The sequence below is a fragment of the Phasianus colchicus genome, chromosome 19 (genome assembly GCF_987193195.1).
Source record: "Phasianus colchicus chromosome 19, bPhaCol1.hap1.1, whole genome shotgun sequence".
In the NCBI taxonomy this organism is placed as follows: Eukaryota; Metazoa; Chordata; class Aves; order Galliformes; family Phasianidae; genus Phasianus; species Phasianus colchicus.
The window spans coordinates 7,086,629-7,113,462 of record NC_143454.1 but is presented as its reverse complement, the minus strand read 5'-3'; the positions used below and the strand labels follow the sequence as shown (position 1 = coordinate 7,113,462).

The 26,834-nt window shown below is 51.9% G+C and overlaps 3 protein-coding genes across 12 annotated transcripts in view; 1 reads left to right on the top strand and 2 right to left on the bottom strand.

The window, feature by feature from the left end:
• Positions 1-2,813, bottom strand: part of EEIG1 (estrogen-induced osteoclastogenesis regulator 1) — a 33,649-nt gene extending 30,836 nt beyond the window's left edge. For 2 of the 3 annotated variants that reach the window (XM_031601599.2, XM_031601602.2), the window contains exons 1-2: positions 2,657-2,813; positions 997-1,631 (exon numbers count right to left, since the gene is read on the bottom strand). In XM_031601599.2, the coding sequence (XP_031457459.1) occupies positions 997-1,142 (146 nt within the window). In that variant the 5' untranslated portion in view covers positions 1,143-1,631; positions 2,657-2,813. Of the gene's footprint in view, positions 1-996; positions 1,632-2,298; positions 2,437-2,656 lie in introns of those variants that run through there. The other variant, XM_031601601.2, reaches the window with a different exon arrangement.
• Positions 2,814-8,099: 5,286 nt separating this feature from the next.
• NAIF1 (nuclear apoptosis inducing factor 1) lies at positions 8,100-12,410 on the bottom strand. 2 transcript variants are annotated; one of them, XM_031601604.2, is made up of 3 exons: positions 12,332-12,410; positions 11,193-11,701; positions 8,100-10,575 (listed from the first exon to the last, which is right to left on the bottom strand). In XM_031601604.2, the coding sequence occupies exons 2-3, from the start codon at positions 11,695-11,697 to the stop codon at positions 10,112-10,114; spliced, it is 969 nt and encodes a 322-aa protein (XP_031457464.1). In that variant the 5' UTR covers positions 11,698-11,701; positions 12,332-12,410; the 3' UTR covers positions 8,100-10,111. The 2 variants fall into 2 exon arrangements, with proteins under 2 accessions (XP_031457464.1, XP_031457463.1); XM_031601603.2 differs by lacking the exon at positions 12,332-12,410 and adding an exon at positions 11,922-12,018.
• Positions 12,411-12,550: 140 nt separating this feature from the next.
• Positions 12,551-26,834, top strand: part of SLC25A25 (solute carrier family 25 member 25) — a 103,508-nt gene continuing 89,224 nt past the window's right edge. For 2 of the 7 annotated variants that reach the window (XR_016458768.1, XM_090121124.1), the window contains exon 1: positions 26,337-26,741. Coding sequence is in view for 6 of the 7 variants with exons in the window: in XM_090121124.1 (XP_089977250.1) it covers positions 26,466-26,741 (276 nt within the window). In the remaining variant the exon portion in view is untranslated. Of the gene's footprint in view, positions 12,951-21,190; positions 21,765-26,336; positions 26,742-26,834 lie in introns of those variants that run through there. The other 5 variants (XM_090121125.1, XM_031601598.2, XM_090121127.1 and 2 more) reach the window with 5 other exon arrangements.

Sequence of the window (26,834 nt, the reverse complement as noted above, 5' to 3'; positions counted from 1 at the left end):
AGCACAATGCAATGTACCACAAAGAGGAAAATCAGACCAAACCAGGCTTTAGTTCTGTTATTAGACAGTTACCAGCAAGCAGAAGCACACACTGTACCTTTAAAATTGAGTAGTTACTCAGGAAAGTTAAAAAACAAGTTTGAATGCCATGGAAGGCTTCCTTCACATACTGGGGCAGAAAGAAAGCAAGTCCAGGCTGCTATGGAATTTGCATTTGCATACTGCTGGTGATAATCTATGTGCATAGCTGGAAACAAAGCGAGTTTTTATTAGCAATTAGTAGCAGGAGTGGGGACAGGTCTGCCCGAAGGAGCCTGAGAAATGCCAATACACGATGACAGAAAAACCTTATAAAAATATGTAGCAGAATGATCCCAATATGATAAACCATTAAAAAGAAAATACTGCAGCTATAAAATTGGGAGATGCAATGCTATTTGTTCAAGGAGATAAAGCATATCTTTAGGACTGACAACTTTGACTCCAGGCAGCAGGTTTCCCTTGCACAGCAATTTACAATGCAAAGCAAGCTACTTCCACTCTTACCAAGAACAGTAACTTCAAAACAGAGTGCAAAGCTGCAGAGGGCTGAGTTGCTTTTATAGACACAGCTTTCTACAGAGTTAATTTTCAAGCGTGCACAAAAGCAGTACAGCACAACATCTAAAACAGCACATGAAAACTTGGGCAAGGAGGGCAAAACAAAATTATTATGTGGGCTTCCACCAGAAAACCCATCTCCTTCAAGTGTGTGACCTCCTGCTCCTTCCCTCACCGTGTCTCTGAAGATCACAGTGCAGCTCTATCAGCCAACAATCTCCAGGTTTAGCTCTCCCCTGTCTCTGGAAAATGATATGGCTCATGGGGCCCAACAGTAGAACTAGTGAAAACATATCAAGGGATAGGCAAGTGGTAGCCATATGCCAGAGCAATTGAGTGAAGGATAATCAGGAAAAAAAGAACACCCAGGAAGCAAGTCTGCAAGCAGCTTCTTACCTGGTAGATAAGCTAGCAAAGTCTCCTCCATCTAACAGCCTGATTTTGCAGAACAGAACCCCATTCACAAAGGGGACAGCAGTCAGCTCTTCTAGAGTAAAACTTGTCTGAAATTTGAATTTTTTCTTCTTCATCAGGAAAGCCATGGGCAAATTCAGTGTGGAAAGCCCAGGAACTCCAAACAAGATGAGTGAGGAGTGGCTCAAAACACACAGACAAGCAGAGGAACAGCGCTTGTTCCTGGAGCGTAAGCAGGGAGTGAGTTCCAGTTCAGTTACAACGACGGCCCAGCCTCAAATGCACAATCTTCTTCTCTTTGGTGGTCGGATCTGGCTGCGGGATCATTGCCACGGCAGGCTTCAGGTGAGGAGGAAGAGGTCAGATTAAATCTCTGCAACATCTCCAAGGGAGAAGGAAGGGAGATAAGTAAGTCTCAGCTCCAGACCAGCAGGAGCTGTTCCAGTTGGAGGCTGCAGTGCTCTGACTTCAGCAGAACCCCTCCAGCAGGCATCTCTTGTGGGAAGTCATCGTGAGTTTCTGAAGAAGCCTTAAGTCTGTGCGCAGCACATACAGAATGCTTCCAGGTTCTCTCCCCTCTTCCTGTGCTACTCCTTGCTACAGGTCTTCAGGTCAGCCTTTGGGAGGGAAATGAGTAAATTAGTCCCAGGCAGTCCTGGGCTCCTCCTCCTCCTCTAAAAACCTGTTTGGATGGGTAACATTCAGCACACACTCATACCAATCTTAAGAGGTATGGCCCCAATTAGCCTGGTCCCAATATCCTCTTTCCCCAGTTTGCCTAGGGCAAGCTTCACTGCTGTCATGCCCCTCGTAACTCCTGTTTTGCAAAGCAGCTAATAAAAATCTGTTCTATTTTCACCCGTCATCTTCTGAAGCAGTTCACAGCCCACATCGCTCTAACCACCAGCACACGTAACTCTGTCTCAGGAAATGCAAAGTCTGTTTCTTTTCTGGTTTTCCAACCAGCCCTAAGTGTTAGCACCTGTATCTCATAAACAGAGAAACCGGCAGAGGAAAAAAAGAAGAAAAAAAAAAAGAAAAAAAGCAGTCTGCTCCAGATTACACAGCACAACAACCAAACCAGGTCATCTGGTGCCCATCCGCCGGGCTGAGCCGTGCCGCTCTCCCCCAGCATCAGCCCGCACCAACAAGTGCCCCAACGGCTCCGTTTGGGGGCCAGACAGCGGTTTCGCTCCACGTTTATACAACAGCCAAGCCATCGAGGCTTATCAGCATCAAAAAAAGCAACGAGGCTACAAACGCCGAGCAGCCAACGATCCTCACCGATACGGAGAGCCGCAAACCGGCGCTCCCGCTGCCCGCAGGGATGCGCGGTGAAAGCGTCGCTCCGCCGCCGCGCGAGGACACGAAGCTCCGCCGCGCTCGCAGGTCCCGCCGCGCACCCCGTGCGGCTCCCGGCCCGCTCCCACCCTCGCTCAGCTCCCCAGGCCTCAGCCCGCCTCCGGACCCGCACTCTCGGCTGCCCCGAGCTCGCAGCCCGCCTCCGGCACCCCCGGGTCAGCCCCCAGCCCCGCTCCCGGCCCCCGCCCCACGGGCTGACCCGCGGGAGGATCTCAGCCGGCCTCCCGGCTCCCTCCCCGGCCCCTCGGCCCGCTCCCTGCCCGCCGGGCCCGGCTCGCACCTCCCGCCCTCTCCTCGCACGGCCGCCGCTGCTCCCCGCCACGGCCGCCTCTGCTAGCGCTACGCCAACTGCGGCCGCTACGCCAACGCCGCAGGCGGCCCTACGGCAGAGCAAAACCACTACCGCGCTTCGAGAATACCGAGCCGACGCTACGTAACCCCCTTCCACCGCCTTCCTCCCCGGGGACGGGGGGAGGGGAGGACAAGAGCCGCGCTACCCGATTGGCAACAGTTAAGAGGCGGGACGGGAAGAACAGGGCTTTGATTGGTTTATCTGACTCGGGGCGGGGAAGAGAGGGCGGGGATTGGAGGAGGCGGCTATCGGTTCAAGCAAGACCCGCCTCCCTGGCTGAGGGAGTGGGCGGGACGCGGGGGCTCCGTGGTGGCCTCGGGGTCGCCTCAGCGGGAGGGCGGTTCGTGGTGGCCGTTTGGCCGCTTCGGGCGGCGCGGAGAGTTGCTGTTCCCGTCGGTGCGCCCCGTGACCGTTCCTCAGGCTGAACAGCCGTGAGGCGGCTCTGGGGTGCGTGGGGCTCGCTGAGGGGACGGCAGGCCTCTGCCCGGGGAGCTGGGCGCGAGGTGAGGTGTCTGTGCCTCCCTGTGGGCTCCGGGTGAGGTGATGGCAGCTCTGACAGAGGTCAGCTCTGTGGGCTCCTCAGCACTGCAGCTTGCCAGCCAGGAGCCTGTTCTCCTTCACCCAGCCTCTCTGCCCAAGCAGCTCTCCAAGGGAAAGGCCCAGCTGGTGGCTGGAGTCTCGCTTTCCACGTGTGAGATGTGGCAACCAGCTGAATGCATCTGCCAGCATGGTTCCCTCCTGTTATTACGTGCTGCTGCCCTGTCCCGTGCTGGGGCTGGGAGCCCTGGTTAGGTAGGATTCCATTGTTTAAGGGCAAGCGGAACAAAATGTCTCTCCTTGTCCTGAAGGAGTCTGCAATCATTGACGTGATTTGCCTATTTGTAAAGTTAAGGATGTGTTGCAGAGAAGTTGAGGCTCACACGGTAGGGATTTTTCCCAACGCTGCTTTGCATGTCTGGCAAAGCTTGGATGAGAGCCTGGAAGCCCTCACTTTGCCAGGCTTTGATGCCCAGATTCCTTCCCTTTAATCTTTGCCATCTATACAGACAATACCAGAGCTATCAAGTAATTCTACCACAGTGTGAGTCTTTAAAAGGAAAATCAGCTAGGAAAAGTACATAGCAACATGTGTGGATGGAAGATAAAGGCTGGATTAGAGCAAACACTATTAAGAGTTCTTGCTCACCAGGTTAAATAGACACAAACCTACGCCTGGGAAAGCATTTCTGATGTTGGCACAGTGAAACCGTTGCAGGAGATGTCAGTGTTCCTATATTTGTTTTGTGGAGGCTGCTTTTAAAGGCAGGGCCTGAATCCATCCCCTCAGTTGATATCCAGTGTTTTCAAGGCCTCAAGACATTGGTAGAAATGGGCTGGTTTTTACTTTCTATGTCTTAATTTATTGGGAAAGAGTTCAGCTTTTAAATAGGTAATATTTGCTGAGATGGGATGCCTGAATGCTGGAAGCATCCAAAGAATCCAGGCTGGTCCCTCACACTTCTCATTCTCTAAGCATAGCAGTGACAGACACGTCGATCTTTCACTTCCATCACTAGGTAAAGGACAAATGATCTGTCTGTTTGCTGTGTGGGAGGAGGCCTTGTGTTATCTGATATGATTCACTCTGATAAATAACCTCCTCGGAGGATTGCTCTTGTTTATAGCAACAGCCTCAGATGCTAAAGTTTGCAGAGATTGTAATCCTTGCTGTTCTCACGCATATTTACTCTGCAGTTTTATCAGAAATCTCTCTTGAAAACCTCAGTGTTTTTATAATTAATTGAATAATGTATCTGATGTTAAAAATAAACTGATTTGGAAAAATGCCCAGTGAGCTGCTGAGCTATGTGTAATAGAGCAACTGTAGTTCAATTCTCAGGGGTACGTATATTTTCCTAACAAAGGCAGTCTCATGACTTAGAGATTAAATCTTTATTAGTTCAGAATTCACCCTGTTGATTTTGCTGTGTTTATACTGCATAATTGTTTATGGACAAATCCACATTTTTTTAAAGGGACAGTACTTCTCTGAACGTCTCTGTTGTTCACTGCTGGGAGGGATGCTGGGGTCCCCAAGGCATCCTGAGCCCCATGCAAGGGCTGTCAGAGGGAATAGAGCATGCTGCGTCTCTGTCCATCCACCATCCTACCCTCTGGCTTTATATTCTTTCCCAATCCAGGTCTAAAACGTTTATTAAGGGTGTTCCTTGATATTAGATGTTAAATCTGCTTGCCCCAGACTGAAATGCTCAGTTCTTCCTATGCTGGTGCTTGCTGTGTCATGAGTCTGGCCCCACAGTGCCTTCACCTCTGTTCTGTGAACCTCAGCTACGTCCTTACCCTATGCTCTGCCTGACCTAAGCCTTTCCTGGTTCCTCTCCCCAGTGCTGCCACCACTTCCTCAACTTTTGCTGTCTCAGGGCATTATCTTATCAGCCTCAGATAATTTATCAGTTTGGGCTGTGCTTTCTGCTGGGCCTCACCTCTGCTGTCACTGAAGAGGGGTTGATCTGCGCGCTCTGCTTGCCTTGGGACCAAGGTGCAAGCAGGAACAGAGATGGCTTTCCATGCTTCCTCCCTCCCAGCTTAGAGCACCGAGATAAACAAGCAGGGAGAAAATGAAGCAAAATGAATTTGGAAGGGACAGAACTGAGAGGAGTGAAGTGAGACGGATCCTGAAAAATGTATGTGGTGAGCCATCAGATTCTCTTTCTTATCCCAGAGGAATTCCAGATACACGAGCAAATCATCAGAACCTGTAATCTACATCATTAGCATCTTCTGCTGGAAAACATCATCAGACTAATTCATTTGTCCTGGCAGCCAAATGATTAAAGTTTGAAAACCAAATTATACACCATTGCTGCAACAGTGTAAATACATAATTGGCTTTCCTCTATTAGATCTGTAACTTCTCATAATAACTGTAATGAGCTTCTAGTCCTGTCATCCCATCCTACCCTCGAAAACAACAAAAAAAGCCTATCACACAATGCTCTGTGCTACATTCTTCACGCTGTGATGGCCAAGTGCCTGCAATGCACTGCAGCTGGGAGCCGTGGGCCGGTGCCTTGCCCAGTGCAGGGTTGGGAGTGCTGACCCCTGGTAGGGCTGGGTGCTGGTATGAGCCCATGTGCTGCTGGAATCCCCAGCTCCCCATCCTGTAGGATTTCCTGCAGTATGGAGTTATTCAAAGCTTGCCTCTTCCCAGTTTAATAACAGGCTGCCAGCTCGACTTTCATCTGTGTTTTTCACTAGTTCCATATTTAATTTATCACCATAAACCCAGGAACTGTTTCACTTTCTGTGCCAGGCTTGGTTTCCTGTTCACCTGCAAAGGACACACCTGTCTGGTGTGTTTCTGACCTGCCAGGACTGGGGATCCTGTTATCCAGAGACAAAGGGAGCATAGGAATCTGGAGTTGGTGGATTCCTTTCCCAAGGCATGTGGCCAGACCTGAAAGCCCAGCTGCCTGGCTCTTCTGTGTTTACTGGTTTCCATATCTGCTCCATATTTCATGGGAATGTGCAGCAGGGCTCTCCATTTGTTTCTGGGAGGCCTGACAGTGGCATGAGAACAGCTTTGCCCTTCCAAAATCCTCAGACTGGAGCTCATGTTTCCTTGAGGCTTGTGTTTGTGAAGCCTAATCCAGTGCCTGGATCTCCACAACCCGGGGGCTCATGAGCCCAGTTTGCAGGTGGCTGGGCTTTGGGCTGACTCCCAGAGTGCAGCCTGGAAGCTGTGCTGATGTCTGTGTGAAGCTTCTTGTCAGGTGCTTGCAAGAAAGACAAAGAATATTAAATGCTTTGATTTTCATAACTAAACAGACCAGACTTCTGTTGACAGTATCTGTTGGCAACAACCTCTCAGATGTCAAAGAAAACCCCAATAAACCATCAAGAGGATACTTTGCCAAAACAGGCATGACACACTAAAAATGTGTTGGAGGAGGCAGGGTAATTGAGGCGAATATGCAGATGATATCATTCTGCCTCTGTGAGGACCAGCTTCCAGAACTGTGATGCACCTATTTCAGCATGCTGTACTTGTGGGATACTGACATATTTACGTGTGGCCTTGTAAAAAATCCTAAAACCTGCCCCAGTGCTTATAATGAAGGAATTAATGTGTATCTTGTGCCAGCCTGCGTGTCTCTGCAGTGAATTCACTGCAGTGAGAGCTGTGAGCCCAGCAGCAGGCACCGTGTGTGAGCACAGGCATCTCTGCTCCGCATCCCTCTGCTCTCCTGTTGAATTTCTTCCTCTCCAGGCTCCCAGTCCTGAAATGATCCAGCAGTGAGGAGCAGGCGGGGCACAAAAGATCTGCAGGACTTCTGGAACCATCTCACCAGGTCTCTGCAATGCACTGTGCTCTGCTGCAGACCGCAGCTCAGGATCCCAGTGCCTTGCCCCGTTGTGCAGTGCCATCTCCTGGAAAGCTGTGCCTGAGCTGCACATGTTGCTCACTGCCTGAGCTTCACAACCAGACTTTTGCTCCTGAAGCACCTAGTGGTGCCACAAGCAGAAAGCCACAGCCTCGAGGTATCTTCTGACCCACCAGAAGTGCTCCACCAAAATCCTCTTTCTCCAGCAGCAACAAGTACAAAGTACATTCACTCTCCCCTCTGAGGAGCCCTGTGGCAGGATATCCCTGTTCATCTCCTTCCAGCTCTGGATGGTGAATATAAATCCCTAGGTACAAATAAACACCTATGAGATGCTGTTCCTTACTTTTTGTTCAGCTCTGGGCAGAAGTTCCCTGCTCAATGAAACATCAGCCATGTCAGTGCCCTGTTTACCTGATGTTCCCGGTTTTGACTTTAAGTGACGTATTTTCTCTCTTCCTCCCCAAGTTTGATGACCTCGTCATGAGCAACAACCAAGCCCCTGATCACACTACTCACCCTGCATTTAAAATGTTGCTACATCTTTTTAATGAGGCAAAAATGTGCACGTGGAATTTGCTCCTGAATGCTACTGGCTTGACTAAGATCTATATTTATCCTGAAAACATATGAAAAAATGGGTGGTTCTGAGGGCAACGCGTTTACTCCTAAGGAACAGTAACAGAGCTTAAGTGCTTAGTCACTGCAAAAATGAACACAGCAATTTAAATCCCAAGGCTGGTATTTCATCCATCATTTTGGGCTACTGGAGCGTGTTCTGAGCAGCTGGGAGGTTAGCATGCTGTGGTAATCTGTCAGATGCAATGAACTAACTAGTGGGCCAAGGGAAAGCTGCAAAGATGTTATTGGAAAAAAAAAAAAATAAAAAGGAAAAAAAGACAATTATATAAATGTAAGGCCACAAATTTCATGAACAAGGAAAAAACCAACACACATGGCTGCTTACAGTTTTCTTTGACCTTTTCTGACTGAGTCCTCTGTGTTGCCAACTTGTTTTCACAAACTCACTTTTCTCCTGGAACATGCTGATAAATTGAAACAGACTGTTTACCAAAAAACGTTTTCTTTTTAATTAAAAATCATATTTGTAAAGGAGAGATCATTACACAAACGAGGTAAAACAACATTTATGACATAGTTTTCTGCTTTAAAAATATTTTTCAATTGAGCAGTTGATTTGACTCCATAAAGTCTGAGAGAAAGAATCAGGAGAGCATTACTCACATGGCTGGATGCCCAACAAGGTGGGAAGGAGCAGCTGGTGCTGCCCTGACTCAGCACCAAGATGTCTGTGTCAAAGGGTCAGAGCCTTCCAGAGCTAAAGTTCTAAAGCTGTTCTTTTCTCACCTATCAGCCTCACAGAGGAGAGGAGAGGAGATTACTGAAGGGCAGAGGTAGGCAGCAGAATGTTCGCCCACTGCTCTAACTGGGGGTCCTCCAGCAGCATCCTGCCATAAAATATGTAAAGGTTTTATGTGATTGTGCAAATTCACTCTTTGCTCACACTTCTCAGCCCAAAAGGAGACTTAACAGTGAGAAAATATCAACTCTGAGAAAGTTTGGCTTCAAAAGCAGTATCTGGCAAGCAACAAGCCTATTACATGTGAAAGATATTGCAAGGTATGGGGAAAAGACTTATACTTTTTTTTTTTTTTGAAGTTAGCTTCCATGTGTCTACAAGTGGAGCTTGTCATCTAAAAGTTTAAAAAGCTACTCCAAATCTGTAGAATCACACTCACCAGCCTGTGAAATGGAGCTGTCTCAGTGAGGGCCAAGCCCAACAGCTCCAACACCTCAAGGAGATCAGGGGCTGCAAATGCTTAGTCCTGCTAATAGGTGAAATAGAAAATAGGTGAGGTGAACCTCAGAGCCGTTTCTCAGAATCCCACTCAAAGCCAGCTAGCAGACTAATGAAGAAGTGCTGTATTTGCTTCTGGCTCCTAAAAAGTACAGAACAAATACCACCACCAGAACCAACTGATGGTCCAAAACTCACTCACTCCAGTCAATGGCTGCCAACCTCCTAAACGTCGTCTGTTGGGAATCGTTGGCTGAAGCTCTCCAGACCAGGTCCACTTGGAGAGACTGAGCTATTTTGGAGGTGGCAAACTGTGCGTTATGAGACAGAGAGGGTGTTTTGCCTGTAAACCCACCTGAATTAATTTTTTATGTGTCCTTGTGTATTAAATATACTGGGACAGGTAATCGCTTCCAATACACATCCCAGGACAGTATCTGGTAACCAAGGCATGACATTTTCATCACATCTGCTAAGTTTAAAGTTGAATTTCATGACTGCACACAGATAGAACATGAGGTGAATACACTATTTTAATCCCATTTATATCCTTGGGGGATATGGGTGGGATTTGAACTGCATATAGTAGGCTTAGTGCTAGCCTGTGTGGGTGAACTTCATGCTCCAAGAGCAGTACCCACAAGCTCTCAGTGCAGAGAAAGGTTGTACCACCTCTGATACCACATTTCCAGTAAACGCTTTCATCAAGAGACAGAAATGCATTCACTACCAGACACTACAGCTTATGATAACTGTACCTTGGCAGCTTCATTGCTGTGACTTAATAGCAAGACTGTCCATGTTTGAAGTCAGTTAAAGGCTATAGATCAAGGCAGAGGAAGAAAGAAGTGTAATACCCAGAAGAGCTTTTCAAACAGATAAAAAAATAATTTTTTTTTTTCTCTCCCTCTTTTTTTTTTTTTTAACAAATCTATTGTTTTGAGGAACTAAAGCAACCAATGTTAGGTTCCTCGTTTATTAAATCTCCTGCTTCTGCTCTGTATGATGGGTCTGAAAAGGCAGATTAGCATAAGATTAGCAGAGAAGAAAGCTGTTCAGGCTCAGCGAGGCTCCAAGGCGAGCCACCTCACACTGACAAGAGCCAGCACCCCTTACTCCGTGTCCAGAGGCAGCAGGAGCAGGTTTTTTTCCAATAAAGAAGTCCCACTGCTGTTTCTTTCACTGGATAATGCCATCTTGCTGCCCGGTCTGGCTGGGGTCAGCGGTCACCGAAGGACTGGGTGTATTGCTCTGCAAAAATCGACGGAAGTCCTTAATCATGGGGCGGAGGACCTGGATGAGGGCGCTCAGTGCAGCCTGTGTTCCTTCCATGGCTTGAGCCTGGCGCTCCTGCGCACATGCCTGCACCTCCTGGGAGCGACGGATCATCTGAAGCAAGTCATTCTGCTGCTCCAGGTGCTGGGCAATCTCCTTCACGTGCAAGTTGGTCACTCGCTGCTCCTGCAGGAGCTTTGCTGAGTTCAGAGCAATGCGGCTTTTCAACTCCTGGGGTTTTGCAGATACTTCATGTTGATGTGCCATCATCTCCAAGGGTGCTTCAGCAGTAACTGTGGTGGGGGCTTCTGTTGTGCAGTACTCTACGACCCCATCCTCCAGACTGTGGTAAGTTGTCTCTGCAGGAACTGAGAACAAAGGACAGAAAAGGGGTAAGGAGTAGCTGCAAAATGGGTGTTTTTATCTACAGGACTATTCAAGGAATGTAACAGGAATACTGCCTGTTCTGTGAGATAACATACAATAAACAGTGAGCGCACAAAATAATTTAAGACTACTCCACCCTCATCCAAGTTTCCTTCTCGGATGTACAGAGCAAGGTCCAAAGGAGCAGGGTGCGCCATATCTGTCTAGACAAAATCTCTTTCCGACCTCTAGTTTAGAGCACCATTAACCAACTGACACAAGGGCAAAGAGAAGGCCTAGAACAGCACTTATCAACAAGATGGCCCATTTGGGGCAGATCAGGAACTCAGCTCTGGAGATACTCCTCCCCTTAACTTTAGTTCCCCAGAGAAAGGGACCAAAGGCTCCTTGCTTTCCTTGCATTAAGGATGACCCCAGCTGTCAAAGCTAACTTTCACACACGTCTCTTAGATGCTCCCCTACAGCACAAACGTGTTTTCATGACAGATGGGCACTTTGTTTTGACAGGAGCTCCCTGCAGAGAGATCACAGGCGGATGCCAGGCCTCCCACTGGCCCATCAATCCAGAACAGAGCATCTTCACTGGGCCAGCACTCACTCTGGGTCAGCGTGACGGTGGTGGCGGAGGCGGTGATGGGGATCTCAGTCCCGTCGGCCGCCCCGCAGTCCCCGCTGGGCAGGCTGATGATGGTGGCCTCTCCCAGCAGGTTGCAGATGCGCTGCTGCATGGGGGTGAGGATGACGGGAGCGGCTGTGGCACCGGTTGGGTCCTCGCCCTCCGTGCCGGCACCGCCGCCGTTCTGACTCTCGCTCCCCCCTTCCATGGCGGCTCGCACTTGGGCCACTTTGCGCCGCACCTCGGTCTTGAGGTCGGACCATTTCTTCTTCACTTCGGGCAGCTCGCGGTGGCAGGTGGCGACGGCGTTGACGCGCCGCAGGATGTCGTGCCAGGCGGCGGCCTTGGCGGCCAGCGGAACGCCCGCGTTGAAGTGGTTGATGAGGAGGTGCTTGCCGCGCTCCAGCTCCTCCACGATGATCTCCACCTCCCGCTCCGAGAAGTTCATCTTCCGCTTCTTGGTCGGGGGAGCCGGGGGCGACGCCATGGCCCTGAGGGGAAGCGGGGGAGGTGCTACTCAAAGGGCTCCTGAGGGCCTGGGGGGCCCCGCTGCCGCCCCTCGGCCCTGCCCGGCCTCCCGCAGGGCCCCCCGGGCCCGCTCACCCCGGGCCGGGGAGGAGCGGGGGGGGCCCGAGGCCCCTCGGGGCCCGGAGGTGTCGCTCCCTCCCCGCTCCCCCCCTTGGCACCGCCAACGGTACGCAAATTGCGTACCGCAGCCACCCAGCAAGCCCCGCTCAACGGCCTCCACCCTGCGACACTGGCGTAATGGCTTCCAGAATCAGCCCCCTTTCCTTCCTCGTCTGATTGGGCCGCCCGCCTGCCGGTCAGGTGGAAGTCTCGCTCCCCGCGGGGAGAGCTGCGCTGTCATTGGCCAGTCGCGCTGTCCATCGAGAGGGGCTATAGACGGCCCCGCCTCACCGCTTGCCACCACTGGGCCTGCGTGAGTCCGGCGAGAGGCTGGGCCCGCCTTCCTACGTCCCTGCTTTAATTCCATTGGGTACTTTTTCCGTCCATCAACGCAGAGCTCGCCCTCCTCTGGAAGCTACTGGATGCATGCCATGTCCATCAAGATCCAAGTGAAGCCCTGACTCCCAACCTGATTGGAGCGGTTGTGCCTTTACCCTCGGTTACGCCTCAGCGTTCAGCCAATGGCATCCCGCCCTACGACTTTGTACCGCCTTTTTCCGGCCGCGGCGGCGCTGCGTTCCGATTGGTGGAGGGGAAGGCGTCTGTCTGACGTCACACCGCCCACTCGCCGGGTGCGCGTGGAGGCCGGGCTGTGGGCGGCGGCGCGTTGGCCGGCGGGGACCGCTCCCATTGGTCGGCGGGGGGCGTCACGTGGCGGCGGCGCCGTGTGGCGCGAAGGCGGAAGCGGTCCGCGTCGGTTCCTCGCGGCGCCGGTGGCGGAAGCGTCGCCATTTGCCGGCGGCGGGCGTGAGGAGCGGGCGGCCGGCCGGTGGGATCATGCCGGGGGCGCGGCGCTCGTTGGCCTCCCCGGTGGTGAGCGGCGTGCTGTGCCCCTGCGGCTCCCCGCGGGCCGCCGCCACGCCCGGTCCCGGCGCCGAAGGGAGTGGCGGCGGGTCCTGCGGAAGAGCGGTGTGCGAGGCTTCCGAGCAGGATCGGCGGCTCCGCGCCCTGTTCCAGAAGTTGGACGTGAACCGCGACGGCGCGCTCTGCATCCACGACCTGGCCGTGGGGCTGGGCCGCCTCGGGCTGCACCGCACCGAGCTGGACCTGCTGGTGAGCGGCGGCGCCGGGGCTGAAGGCGGCGGGGGGGATCGCTGCTCCCCGGCCTCGGCTGGGGCTCGTAGGGCGGAGGGCGGTCGGCACCGACGGCGTTCTGCTCACCTGGGTGGGCTGAGAGCGGTGGTGCCGTGCGGTGCTGTGCGTACACGGCTCCGAGCTTCGGGGTTCGGCACGAGCAGCGTGAGTCGGCGCCGCGCCTGCCCTCGTGTGCAGCTTGTTGCTGCGCGGTGTCTCGGGTGCGGGGCCGGACGAAAGCCGAGCGCTGTGGGACGGCGGCAGTCGGTACACGTGGCTGGAGCCGAGGTTTGGCACTGCTCGGCACATCCTTCCTGCAGGAGGGCACTGCTGAGTCCCTGAGAGCTGACCCGAGTGACAGCTGTCACCGCTCCCAGAACCGGGACAGGGTGCCTCCTTTCAGTCCCTTTGTATGCATCCATCCATCCCGAAGTCACCGCTGCCTTTCTAACTTTGGCTCTCTGAAGCCTCGTTTTCTAATAGTGCTTCTTGGTTGGCATCTTCCTTGGGAACGCTTTGGCAGCGTGAGCATCGTATGAGTGCTTCAGTTGTGCTGCTTCTAAAAATAACATCAGTGCCATGGTGATTTTCTACAGCGTGCACTTTGGTAACAGAGCCTGACTGTGCCCCATCAATCACCTCTGTGTGCCCCGTGAGATCTGTGAGATGCTGACCTGCTGCTACCCATGGGTGCCTGATCCCTTAGCTCTGGCAGCAGGCTCTCACCTGCTAGAATGTCCTGAGCTGATGCCCACCCATCTCACTTGGCATTCCCTCTTCTTTCTGAGCCTCTTATCCAATACAGCCTGATGCTTTCCAGGTTGGGAGAATGCTCTGCGGAACAAAATACTTTCTTGCTTTCCAGTAGAGCTGCTCTGCTTGCCATGCTGCAGGAGCAGCAGAGAAGAAGCTTTCTGCAGGGTCTGAAGCTGCTCTGTGTGGAGGAAGCACTGGGGATGGCTGTGCTGCTGCTGTGAGCCCTCAGCCATTGGGATTGTTCTTCAGCCCTTTGCTTCCTCTGCTCACTATTCAGCTGTGCAGGAAGCAGCTCGTTGGATAAAGGGAGCTGAAGGGGCACTGCTGGTATTGCAGGGTTCCCTTCAGCAATGTGACAATTAGCATCTGTTAAGAATGAGGATGCAGAGTTCAGAACTCCAGTTTGATTCGTGAGAGCAGCCCTTGGAGAGCTGGCTGGAAAACCTCTGCCTTGTGTCATCTTATAGGGAAGATTGAATAAACTTCCTGTTTCCCAGAGAGTTCTATTAATAAAAGCATTCTTTTTTCCTTCTCTGTCCTTAGCCAGTAATGACACTCAGACATGTGGGCTCAGCAATGTGAAGTCACATTCAAGAAAAGTGTTTAAGGATCAGGATGAAAAGGCAATGTTTAGAGGCCAAGTTAAGCATAAATCACATGGCTTGTGAGTAATAAATGACTGTGGCTCAGGTACCTTGTATCTTTCTGTATCACAGTGCGGTGTGCTGGATGTGGCTGCAACCCTCCTGGCTTGTAATGCCATGCTGTCCACAAGCTTTGCTGATCTCTTGGCGTCAGTTGCCCAAAAGTCCTTGTGGGAACAGCAATTGTGTTGGGCTGCAGCTCGAAGGGAATATGAGCAATGTTTTGACTCCTCCAGAACCTGAGAGTTCTTACTGAGATAAAGCCCTCTGCAGCACTCAGAACATCCCTGCCTCCCCAGGGGTGGCCTTCAGCATGGGCAGAGCAGGCAGCCACACATCCATGCCTTCTGAGATGGAATTTGCTGATGTCATCAGCAATTTTTTTTTTTTTTTTAAATTCCTGCTGTTATCTTGAAGCTGTTTGACAAATACAGGATGCCAGGGCAGTGAGCCTTCCAGAGAAATGCTTGTTTGAGCTGGTTGCACAGAGCAATTCGCATACCTCACTTTGCTTGAGCAGTAAAGTGATAACCATGTGGAAAACATTTTACAGGCTTCCTTGTGCTACTGCATGAAGGGACGTTCTGCTGCTAAATTACATCTGCCTCTGGAGCAGTTGAGCTCTTTTTACTACTTCCTAAGTTCTCCTGAAGATATTTGTGTAGATTTATAGAACTGAAGTATGTGCTTAATGGAAATAAGGGTTGTTGAACCAGAACTGTTCTCTACTTTTTATCTGTGATGTAGCTGTAGGCTGTGTAGTCAAAGTATTTCTGCATGTGCTCATGTGATTGTTTTCCTGCTGACCCTGACCTGCTGTCTGGAGCTTCCCTGCTGCTGTGGGCTGGGCAGCTCTGCCCTGGTGCAATTCATCCCTGCTGCATAGAGACAGCAGAGTGCAGCCCCTTCACAGAGCTGAACCTCTTCTGGGGGACTGAGTTAAGACAGAGAGCAAACATAACCCTTGTTTCTTTGCAGCCGTAACTTTGCTGTATCTGGGTTCTCCTCCTTGGCCTTGAGATGCTGTTGTCTCTTGGATCCATGCAGGTACTGCCTGGGTGTCACCTCCTCCATCTCGCTGCTGAAGTCTTCGCACTGGCTTTCATCACTGTGTTCTTTGCTTATTATCTCCTCTGCAATCTCAAAGCTCTGTCCACTCAAGTTCTGCTTTCACCTGTACTGAAGGAGCATAACCATGCTGCTGCAAAGCTTGCTTGGCTCTGGGCTTCTCTGAGCAGCTCTATTTTTTGGGGTAGCCCTTGGGCTGTTCCAGCTGCTGGGGAGCACTGTGCCCTCTGCTCAATTAGCTCTGTTGCAAGTGATTCTGTGACAGAAGTACTCTTCAAGATTGTAATTGATATGATAGAAAGATTCAAACTTATTTCTTCACTTTATTTTTCATTTAGACTCTTTATTTCTGTAATTGTTTTATTCTCTGAACTTCTGATTGCTCTTTACAGCATAACATGCCATAATTCTGAGCAACTGTAAGGGACTGTGAAGGCCATTCCTGTGCAGTGCTTTCACCTCATTCCTACTGTCAGTCATCTGGGAATAGGTGACCTGAGTTCTTACTGAGTCACAACACCCTGCTTGCGATTAACAGTGAGCAAAACTCTTTCTGTAATCTAGACTGAACTATCTCTCTGAAGCCATGCACATTTAAACAAGGCACAAACCATAAAGGTGTGCTGAACCCTGCTGGGGCAGCTGGAGGCTTGTAGCCAGGCCCTTGTAATTAATTGTTAAGGGTTGAGCAATATGAGGTCATAATCAAACAAATGGAGCAGTGTTACAGTCTGAAATTCCAGCTGATCGCCTTCCTGCTGCTGAAAGTATTTGCCAACAGCTTCCCAGCCACCCAGCTTCTACTGGCTGATCCTGGGGGACTGAGTTGGACGTCCTCAGCAGTCTGCAGGCAGTTCCACCTTGCGTTGTAACACGTTAAATGACTTCAGATGTCTGTGGGTAACGTCCTTCTGGAACAGGGAGCAAGGAAGATGACGTTTGTTCGCTGCTCCGCAGGGAGCCGAGACCTGTTGCTCCTTGCAAGTTATGAAATGTGTGGTTTGAGAGCCTTGTTTCCACGTGTTTGGGTAATGTGCTGCAAGAGCAAAACTGTGGGTCAACGATTTCATTGTAGATAAAGCCTTCGAATCTGTGGCAGGCACAGGAGTTGGTGTGCATTCAGTGATTTAGATGCGCTAAAGGCATGGGTGCATGCTTTGTAATCCAGCAAATGAGTCCCTGGCAGGTGCTGCGGGGCCTTGGGAGCTGTGTAGGGCAGGCTGGTGCCTGTGTGACTGGTGTCTGCTCACCAGGCATCGCAGTGCAGTCCACTGAGAAAGGCTGGAAGCGAGCTTTGGGTGTAGATGCATGCAAGGGGAACTTGCTCTTGCTGTGCCGTTGCTCATTTCTATGCACGTAAACCTCAGCTGCTGCTCTCTGGTTGTGTATCTGCAGGACAGATGTGCAGCCCCTGAAAGGTGTGACTCAGCAGTGTCCTTCCAGCACGGTGCTTTGCCTACCTGGCAGCTCGTGGGTTTCCTTAGCTGGGACTTTTACCCCAGTTATGGCTGATAAGGGCTGCAGGATTGCAGCCAGGCTGCTGAGATGCAGACACAGCTTGGGCTTGGGCATACTGATGGTTAGCACTGGTGTGATGAGATGCAGCCTTGCAGAAGCACAGGGCTGTGTTCTGCTGAATTCCTTGGGAAGTATAATGTGAAATGTCTCCTCTGGATCCGGGCATTGGCTATGGGTCAGCTCAGGGAGGGGGGAAAGAAATGGAGTAGTTACTGAGAGATAAGAGCAGGTGGAAAAACCCTGAGCTGCAGAGTGGTTGGTGGCAGTTGGCTGGTAAAGAAACAGAGGCCAGTGACAGTTCTGAATACTGAGTCAAATACTTTGACACACGTTAATGAAATAACATCAGAACTGCAATAAGGACTTGGTGTCCTGCTCACAAGCCCTGCAGTGTGGGCAGTGCTGCAGTTCTGTGCCCATACTGCTGTGGTGCTGGCAGGGGGAGGTGGGGGAGGGAGTGTTGCCACAAGTAGGTCTGAAAGAAAAATGGTAAATGAGTCTTTGTTCTTGTTCATGTCCTATGGCTATATTTGTCCCTCTGAATGTGGGACATGAGCACACTTTAATGACGCCCCAGACTTTGTCTCGAGTGAAGAAAGCAGATGCATCATTGCTATGGGATGGCAGTGGAGGTGCCTTCGTTTTCCTGCATTCCATGTGGTGAGCTGAGGCTCCAGGCAGGAGAACTCTGCTTTAAGTGAAATTGCTGAAATTGTTGGATCGTGAGATGCTGGAAAGGCGAAGCTGTTTGGTATGCGAGGCCACACTGTGCAGAGCCCAGGCTGGGGGGATCATTTCCCAACAGCCACTTTGTCACTTTGGTACATGGCATTCTTGTTCCTTTCTGATTTCAGGGTATTACAGATGCCCTTTCTCTTGATCAGTGCTCAGCCTTCATGTGCTGGAACCCAGTGATTGGTGTCTGCTTGGCACTGGCCCCATTGCCCAGTACATGGGCTGGGGCAGCTGGTGGCTGTGCTGGGGTTCCTGCAGAGAGGTGGCCGGATTTTGTTGCAGCACTCTGTTGTGTCACCTCAATAAATTAACGTGGCTGAATGTCACCAGACAGCTTAATTATTTAAGCAGCAGCAGCCAAGATGTTTGGCAGTGCACTGTAAAAAAAAAAAAACCCTGCACAGCGTTTCTGGATTTTATTTCAGCTCTCTTAAAAAAAAAAAAAAAAAAAAAAAAAAAAAAAAAATATTAAAATATCCTTACATTAAGTCTTGTCTTTCAGGAGTGACGTTTGGAAAGATGAGAACTGGGTGTATGTGGCCAACCTCGGGTGCCCCACATGCCGCAGCCCCTGCTTGGGTGTCCTGGCAGCTCCTCCTGCCTGAGTCACTGCTGGGGTCACACCAGGATCCCAGGAGGCGGCAGCTCTCCTGCACCAAGGGACAGGGATTGCTGCTCCCATCCCTCTGCCCCTTCCTCTTCACCCTCCCTCCTGCATTTTTTAAGTGTGAGCTAGTTGTCTGCTCAGATTCTTGCTGGAAAACACCGTGTGTTTGCTCATAATTCTTCCAGGAGCCATCTGAAAGCAAGTATCCTGAGGCTGGGTTCTGCCTGGTGCTGCCAGCGATGGGGGCACGGTGCCTGCCCCAGAGCTGAGGTGTGTCTGCAGGATGGGGTCAAAGAGCACACAAAATACCTTGGTTTTGCTACTTGAAGAGACCCCCCTTTGCCAGCTTGCAGTACAAGGAAAATACTGCTTCAATGAAGCACACGTCATTCTCTTGCTCTTTCTCCTTTGTCTCCATCTGGATGGATTGCATGGCTTCATTGCCCTCTTCTCCTCCGGTTACCCAAGGACAGCCCACCTCGGTGATGCTGGGCACAGGGCTGCTGCCCCGGGCACCTGCTGCCTGCAGCCACCTGCAGATCACTCCTGTGGCTTTCCCTTCTTGGAGATCTTTTCGGTTCGTGGAAATGGCTGTAGAACCGAGGGGGGTGGGTTGGGCAATGTGTTTTGGTATGACCTAGGCTCGTGATTTCTAGATCAAATGAGTGTCTGTTCCTCATCTGTTCCCCTGCTCTGGTTCAGGCTGGACCTGACCTGCTGAGTTTGTTGCACCTTTTATGTGTGAGTGTTTGGCTGCCTGGTGGTGTCAGTGGGACAACACTTGTGTCCCAGCTCCCTGCAGGGAGCAGCTGCTTTGCCTCCAGCTATCATCATCTCTCCATTAGTCGCTTTATTGTTCTGACCTAATAAAATTCCTCACTTGGTAAAATAAATGCTTTTTTTTTTTTTCCCCTTTTCTAAGTATGATTAGAAAAGGCTGTGTTCTCGAGGAGCCGTGTGGATTAGCGCAGTGGAAGAATTCCTCTGAGGTTTCCTTCAGCAAGGACAAAGGCTGAAGAAGTGTTGCTATATTTCTGCTGTAATTGCACCCTGGGCATGTACTTTCTTGCACAAATTACTATTTTACCATGCGAATTCTGCATGAGCAAAGGAAGATGGGGTCTGTGCCATGTGTACACCCCAAACATAAGCACATACAACACAGAGAAACTCAGTGGTTGTATCCCATGGTGTTAGCTGCTCTCACAGGTCTCTGTGTAGCAGCTCAGCACTGTGATCCCAAGTCCCACTCATCTGCTTTGCCTTCATGTCTTCTCATCTGTGCTTGCTGTGGGTCTATGGGCTGAGCTCCTGGAGCATCAGTGTCAGAACAGCTCGCAGCTTCTTGGCAGTCTGCAGCCTTAGGCTACTGAAAGCTGATTTTGATGAGCTGTACCAGTTCAGGACATCTGCTTTGTTCCTCCTTTTGGCTCAATTAGAAACTTTAAAACATCACCTTAAAGGATCAGAATGGCAGTGTGTTAGAAAGCAGTGTGGGGACACGGCACAGACCAGAGCGGGGCTGTAGACTTTTATATTTAAACAGCATTTTTTTCCCATTAAGTAACACTGAAGCGTATTTGCAGAAGAATTCTTTCTTTTATGTGAAGTCTTCTGTGTGCTTGTCTCTTTTTCCATTACTCAGGTTGATGAAAGGAATTCGGCACTAACAAGTTCCTGTAAGCGTGACGCCGAGCGTTCTCCCTAAAAAACGGGCTGCCCACAGCTTGGACTTCTTCCAGTTTGGGCGTGTATTTCCATATCTAATAGCTGTAAGACACAGGTTCTCTGTGGGCTGCTGCTGTCAAAGGTTAAGAAGTGGAAGCAGTGGTCTGGCAGAGGAGCTCACTGTGGGCAGGGAGCCTCAGCATGGAGCTTTGCTGTGTGCTGCTGCATCATGCTGGAACCCAACAGGAGGGTGGCAGTGGCTGTGTACCTCCTGCACCTGTGGGGATGGATAAAGCCCTTGGGCTGCAGAAGAAACTTGAATCATAGAGTGGCTTGTGTTGGAAGGGACCTTAAAGATCATCCAGTTCTGACCCCCTGCAGCATGGTAGGGTTGCCAGCCTCTAAATCAGGGACCAGCTCAGGTTGCACAGGTTTCCATCCAGCCTGGCCTGGGCACCTGCAGGGATGGGGCACCCACAGCTCTGGGCAGCAGTGCCATGACCTCCCTGCTCTCTGGGTGAAGAATTTCCCCGTAATATCTACATTTCCACTTTTTTAGTTTAAAACCATCCCCCTTGTCCTATAACTGCCTGCCCATGTAAAAAATTGATTTCTCTCCTGTGTATCCACTCCCTTCAAGCACTGGAAGGCCGCAGTGAGGTCTCCCTAGAGCCTTCTCTTCTCCAGGCTGAACACCCCAGCTCTCCTAGGAGAGGAGCTGCGCGGTGCTGTGTACTGATGGGTTGTGTGCATCGTTGGGCCGATCGGCGATAGTTAACCACAGCCTATCGGCCCTCGCGCGGATGAATGGCCGTAAACGCTTTGCATGCGCGTCTCTCTGAAAGCCAAACGGCAGAAGCATAATGCAACACCAAAGAGTTATTGTAGTGGAGGATGAGACTATAATAGAGCGGAGAGAGAGGGCGCAGCTCGAGGTTAATTCAGCCGCGGCCAGGAAAAGCGCTCATCCCCGCAGAGAACCATCTGCTGCCCGAACAAAGCCGCACCGCGGAGCCCCGGGATCGGAGCGGCGATGTGAGCGATCGCGGCGGCCCTGAGCCACCCGGGGCCGCAGCCCTCCACCCTCCGGCGCGCTCCCCGCCGTGCCGGCGCGCTCCCGGCTGCGCGCTGCTCGCCCCGGAGCCCCGCGGCGCTGGGAGCGGCGATTGGCTGCGCGCTGCTGCAGTGGGGCACAGCCCGGCGCTCGGCCCCGTGTGCTGCCGGGACCCGCCGGGTCTCTGGCAGCGCCCGGTTTGAGCTGTTCCTCTTTTCGTCGTTTTCTATCTTAGCGTTCTCCAAAGCTTTGCTACTTGGAGTAAGGGAGGGCCGGCGCTTTGTCTCGTTGCCGTCGGAATTGTGAGGCTCTTGTGCAATGAGCTGCTTGTCAGGCCGGGCACGACTGCAGTAGCAACAATTTCAAAAGGCAGGAAGCGTCTGCGGGAGCGGGGCTGCACACAATCCCAGCCCGTGGAGTCGCCGGTTTGGAGCTCCCGCTGCCTGCCGTGCCGTTCCCATCCCGGTAGCGCAGCCCGGGCGGCTCCCGGCACACCGGCTTTGCTCGCCGGAGCAGCGATGCTGCAGAACCTTTGGCGTTTTCTATCTAGCTTCCTTCCCGGGGCCACATGCCAAGGTCCTGCCGATGGAAAAGACGATGAAGCCAGAAACACCACCCCACTGCCAGGCCCCGGGGAGAAAGGGCCAAAGGTGCTGGGGAAGCCACAGGACAGAGGGACTGACCCCAATGAGAGGAGACCAACTATCCTACTGGTGGTTGGACCCGCAGAGCATTTTCCAAAGGTAATGGGATGTCCTGAGGCCAGAGCGCATGGTGTGCAGGAGCGTGGGGTTGCAGGGAAGCGCAGTAGTTGCTGTGTGTGTGTTTTGGGAGGGGGTCAGCAATAGTGAGTGGGGTCTGATGTGTTTGCATGCCGGAAGCAGAGGGACCGAGGTAATGACTGCATAGAGGTGATGTGACCTTGCAGACGTGGTGTTCTAAGGGGAAAAAATGGAGAGTCGATGGGTCTAGAAGGTGACTTGCAAGCAGTGTCGGGGGGCTGGCAGCGATAGTGAAGGTTGGTGGTGAGTCCTTGAGCTGCACCAGAGGCTAGTGGGGAGTCCAGCAGATCCTAAATCTCCTGGTCAATTCCTGGTCATTTGGCACTCCCCACGGCTCCATAAGGAACTAGTGTTATTAGGAGCAAACTAGTACTTGGTGTATGGCTGGAATGGCACAACCTGCAGATGGCAATGGCTGTCCCATGGGAGTGAGTGGCATAAGGAAGAGACCTAAATCTGTGTGAGGATGGGAACTTCCCGGGGTGGGGACGTGGTGGGTGCGTGCAGTTGGCAGAGCATAACCAGTAAGGCTTTGTCTGGGGGGAGGTGAACAAAAGCAGCTCAGTTCTCTGCTGGCCGCGTAGTACGGTGCTGGCAGCTCCAGGTTATCCTCGAGAGGGAGGGAGCACTGTCTGTGTCTCCTGAGGATGATGCAGTCAGCTCTGACTTCATGCGGGTTGTGACCAAGGGTGTGAGCTGAGATTATTGGGGAGGGGCTGGGCGATGTCCCCTGTGCAGCTAGGAGGGCTGCAGCACGCAGTGGAGTGACTGCAGGATGCATCTGCTCGGGCAGGGAATCAGTGCTGCTGCTGTGGGATTGCTCTGTGAAATAGGGAATGAACAGGGTCAGGTTGCAGTAGGGCTTAATGCCTTTTGCTGATGTTTCAGAGGGAAGCAGCAGGGTGGCATCTCCGTTCTGCAGAGCAGAAGCCACTCCCTGCCTGAATCGGGCTGAAACATCTGCAGGGACTTCTGCCTTCAGCCCTACTGATAGCAGCTGGCACCGCGCATCTCCTCCAGAACCTGGAATGTGCACTTAGAGAAGGAGAGGACTTTTGTGTGCCGAGGTTGAAGAAGGACAGAGGCTCAGGACTGAAGGAGGCCGTGTTGAAGGAGCAGGGCTGCAGATCTCAGTTCCCTTCTGAGGGAACAATGCTCCTTCAGTCCGGGAGAGCCCATCTGTTTGCACCTGCAAATGGAGCTCTCTGACACGGGGAGGGAGTTGATACTGATCTCTTGCCTGTATGACCCTGAGAAGCTTTGCTGTATAGGAACCCTAAAATTGGCTAATGCAGAAATAGCTGGGGGATAAGGATGTGATAAAATGGAGTTATTGCAGCTTAGGAAGTAACTGCCCATCTGCTGGGAGGTTGTGGCTGTGTAATTTTAGCCTGCCCTGATTGTGAAGTGAAACACTGAGTAAAGCTCTTCTGCTGAGGATTATGCAGATCTGGTTTACCTTGCTCTGCAGACCAGCTAATGCTGCATCCTGTCGCCGTGGCTCAGCTGACAGCCAGTAACTTGTGAGGCTTGATGATATATCTGTGCTCTGATTGCCCATCAAGAAGCATTGCAAAAAGTCCAGAACAGCATAAGGGATAGATGATAACTCACTGTGTGAGCAACCAACGCTATGTGATGTGTAAGGAAACTGGGGACTCGTGGCTTCTGTTCTGCCGTGGAACGCCATGACCTTGGGATAAGTTAGCTGGATGCCACCTTGTGCTGTCCGAGCTGCTGTAGGTGTCTGCTGAATCATCCCGAGCACTGCCTGATACTGCAAGCAACGTATGTATGATAGACCTGGCTGGGGAGGCTTCATCCCAGTCCTTCTGCTCAGGGTGACTCAGCTGTGCTCCTCCTGCAGGTAACGGTTCTGGCACGCAGTAGTTCCCATGAACACAGAAGAAAATGCTGATTGAAAATGTCCCGTGTTGGCTCTGGGTGTGTGTGCACAGGACAGGGATGGCCTGGCCCTGATGTCACCAGCTGGACTTGTAACTTTGGATCTGTGTGTTGTCACTGCACAGCTCACCTCTCCTGCTCACCTTTACAGCACGTTCTGACGTTGTGGGTCTGCCCTTCCTGTCTGTACCCTTCCCCTCCCATGGGCTCGGCTGACCGCCGCTCTGTGCTCTGCTGGGGTCTCTTCAATGATTAACTCCTCTTCTTCCTACACAAAACGTGTCTTTGTGATATGTGAGAACCTTCTGTACTGGACAATTAATTATAAGCTAGCCTCCAGAAATGACAAACACCAAGTCAGCAGGACCAGCAGAAACTTCCAGCATAGGTGCACCTACCCAGCAGGCTGCTCTGCCTCCAGGGGAAGATGTGAGCTATGTGACTGTGACGCGTGCTGGCACTTGGTATTTTTAGAGACTTTTTTTTTTAGCAGAGTAAATTCAAAATTAAACAGCATCCTTGTATGGCTGCATCCTCCCATCTTCGGGAGGTACCTTCTGGAGCTGATGTAGTTCAGCAATGATGAAGCAGATGCCTAAAAGAGTAGAAATGACTAGGAAAGGCCAGCATTGGAACAGCGGGGTGTCATAACTCATGCAATACTTAAACGAGAGCCAAATCCTATGAATAAAATGGACAATGAGTTTGCAGGGTCCCTGACAGCAAGAAGAGTGATCATCCCATAGAAGGTGTGCGTTTGGCTCTCCCTGCAGCTGGAGGCACTGGTGAGGCTGCATCCCATCCACCGCCACCCGCAGGACCTGGGCATGAGGCTCCGGGGCTGTGCACATGCTGGGCCCTGGCCATGTCTGGCTTTGGGTACTTCCAGGTTTACCAGGATTATTATGATTATTATTTTTGACGAAACCTAAAAACCTGCTAATGCTTTTTAAAATTCCTTTCATCATTATAACCTGAATTGCTGGTATAAACTTCACTCGTAATCCATCTCTCCTTCTTAGCTCCCTCTCCTGTAATTAATACCCTGTGTAAATCAGCTTTCTTAACATCATTACCTCTCTCCTTTCCTGTGACGTAGGCAGTAGGCTTTCTTCCCTAAAATGTGCAGATTCTGCCTTTTGTTCTCACTGCCAACTAGAGATGGAGTTTATTAGGAAAATCTGCATCATGTTGGCATAGCAACCGAGCTGCCGAGCAGCTCAAATAGTGATGCTTGGCAACTCGTGGGTAGGAGCACGGAAGATCTTGAGGCTGGGTGGGCAAATCTCAGTTATATTTGTTCCTTCGGCACCCGCACGTGGGGCGGGGGGCTGCTCTGGGTGCTGAAGGCTTTGATTTTGTCCGTTCCCATCCATAGCATTGGAGTAGTGGGTGGACGCTGTGGGTTGGCGTGCAGTGAGCTGTTGCAGCTGATCCCTAAGAGGATCTGCAGCCTGAGAAGATCCCATTGCCGTGCGGGGACGTCAGCAGGAGCAGGTTAAGCCTTGTTAGGTAACACGGTGGCAGGTGAGGTGCCAGAAGGGCATGGGAAGCCTTCACAGGTCACGGCTCCCAACGGCACCCTGCTGAGGCACCCCATTTAGTAAGCCTTAAAATAACCCCTCTGCTTGAACATTCCCACTTCAAGTCAGTGCTGCACAGCTCCACGAGCAGCTTGTTACAGACCTCAGCTTTCTTTACTCCTAAAGGACAAAATACCCTGCATGGACACAGCAACCCCAGTGCACCGAGGTCCGAGGAGGAGCGCCTGCTGGACTTTGTGCTGGTCGGCGCTGTTTGAGCAGAGCAAACACGGGATGATGCCGCAGCGGTCGGGAGAGCAGTTAGCAGGGCTGGCTGGAACCAGTTTGATAGACATGCTGTGTTACCTCGGGTGCAGATGGCATTGTAGTGTTAGGAAGCTGGCTAATGGCTGTGTGCTCTTGGGTCTTCCCCGTGTCATAGCTCCTCTGGCAAACACCAAAGCTCGAGCTTCGTTGTATGGCTTATGTTGGCAGTTGCAGCTCGGCACCCTTTGGTACTTTCAGCCCAGAGCTGGGTGCTGTCCTGTACGCTGAGTTCCACTATGTGCTCCAAAGCCTGTAATTACACAAAGTGATGCATGTGCCACGCTCCTTCCTTGGCCAGAGTTGTTATCCGTGAAGCCCAGAAAGCTGCTGGCACAGTGGTTACATCCACAGTGGCAGGAACTGGAAAAGGTAGTTCTGCCCGGGCCATAAGCAACCACAGTGCTTAGTTGTCATTGGGAGAGGACGAAGGACAGGTGGGGGGCTGCAGCTGCCGTGGAGGCTGGGCTGGGAGCAGCTGGGGCTGTGCTGGAGCTCTGGGCACAGCCTGTTTGATGGCAATCCTCTCAGCAACACCACTCAGTTCTGGCACAGTAACCTCTGTAAATGTGGGATTCCAGAGCTTTTCCTTAAGCCGGACGTTCCTGGGAATTCAGGAGGAGGAAGGTAGCGAAACCTCTCGTGTCTCACGAGGGAGGGAGAGGCAGTGCCCAAGGCCAGGCCCTGCAGAGCAGCAGGCGGGGGGTGAGACAGGCAGCCGGCAGGGCCAGCTCCAGGGGCACCAGGAGTTACTGGGAGCCCGGTGCCAGTGCTGGGAGGCCTCGTGAGAGGCTGCTGGCAGCCCTCTCCATCGGGGAGGGCCGTGGCTGCTACCGCTTCCCTTTTAAGTAGAAGGGCAGGGCTTGAGCAGCCAATCCCACTGGAGCCGGGGAGCTCATAGGCATGTGTCATGAGACACGCCGGCATTTCCTTCCCACCACGCACTGAAATTAACTCCGCGAGTCTCTCGGCATTGCGACCTTCCCGGCCCGTCCGAGCAGCGCAGCCGAGTGTGGGGCACAGGAAGATGCTCTGCCTCTGTCTCTATGTGCCGGTGCTGGGGCAGTCACAGGCAGAGTTTGAGTACTTCGAGTCGAAGGGGCTGCCGGCCGAGCTCAAGTCTATCTTCCGCCTCAGCCTCTTCATCCCATCCCAGGAGTTCTCCACATACCGCCAGTGGAAGCAGGTATGGCTGTAGGGGGAGCGGGGCTGAGCCCCTGGGCTGTTTGGAGAGCGGTGAGCGCCTTGGGGCTGCGTTGGATTTGGGGCTGCGTTGGAT

Bases quoted from the DNA above. Each gene is read 5' to 3' on its own strand.
- NAIF1 (XM_031601604.2), bottom strand. From the start codon at position 11,697: ATGGCGTCGCCCCCGGCTCCCCCGACCAAGAAGCGGAAGATGAACTTC. The intron at 10,576-11,192 runs GTGAGTGCTGGC...CTTTGTTCTCAG, and splicing joins CACCGTCACGCTGACCCAGA to TTCCTGCAGAGACAACTTAC.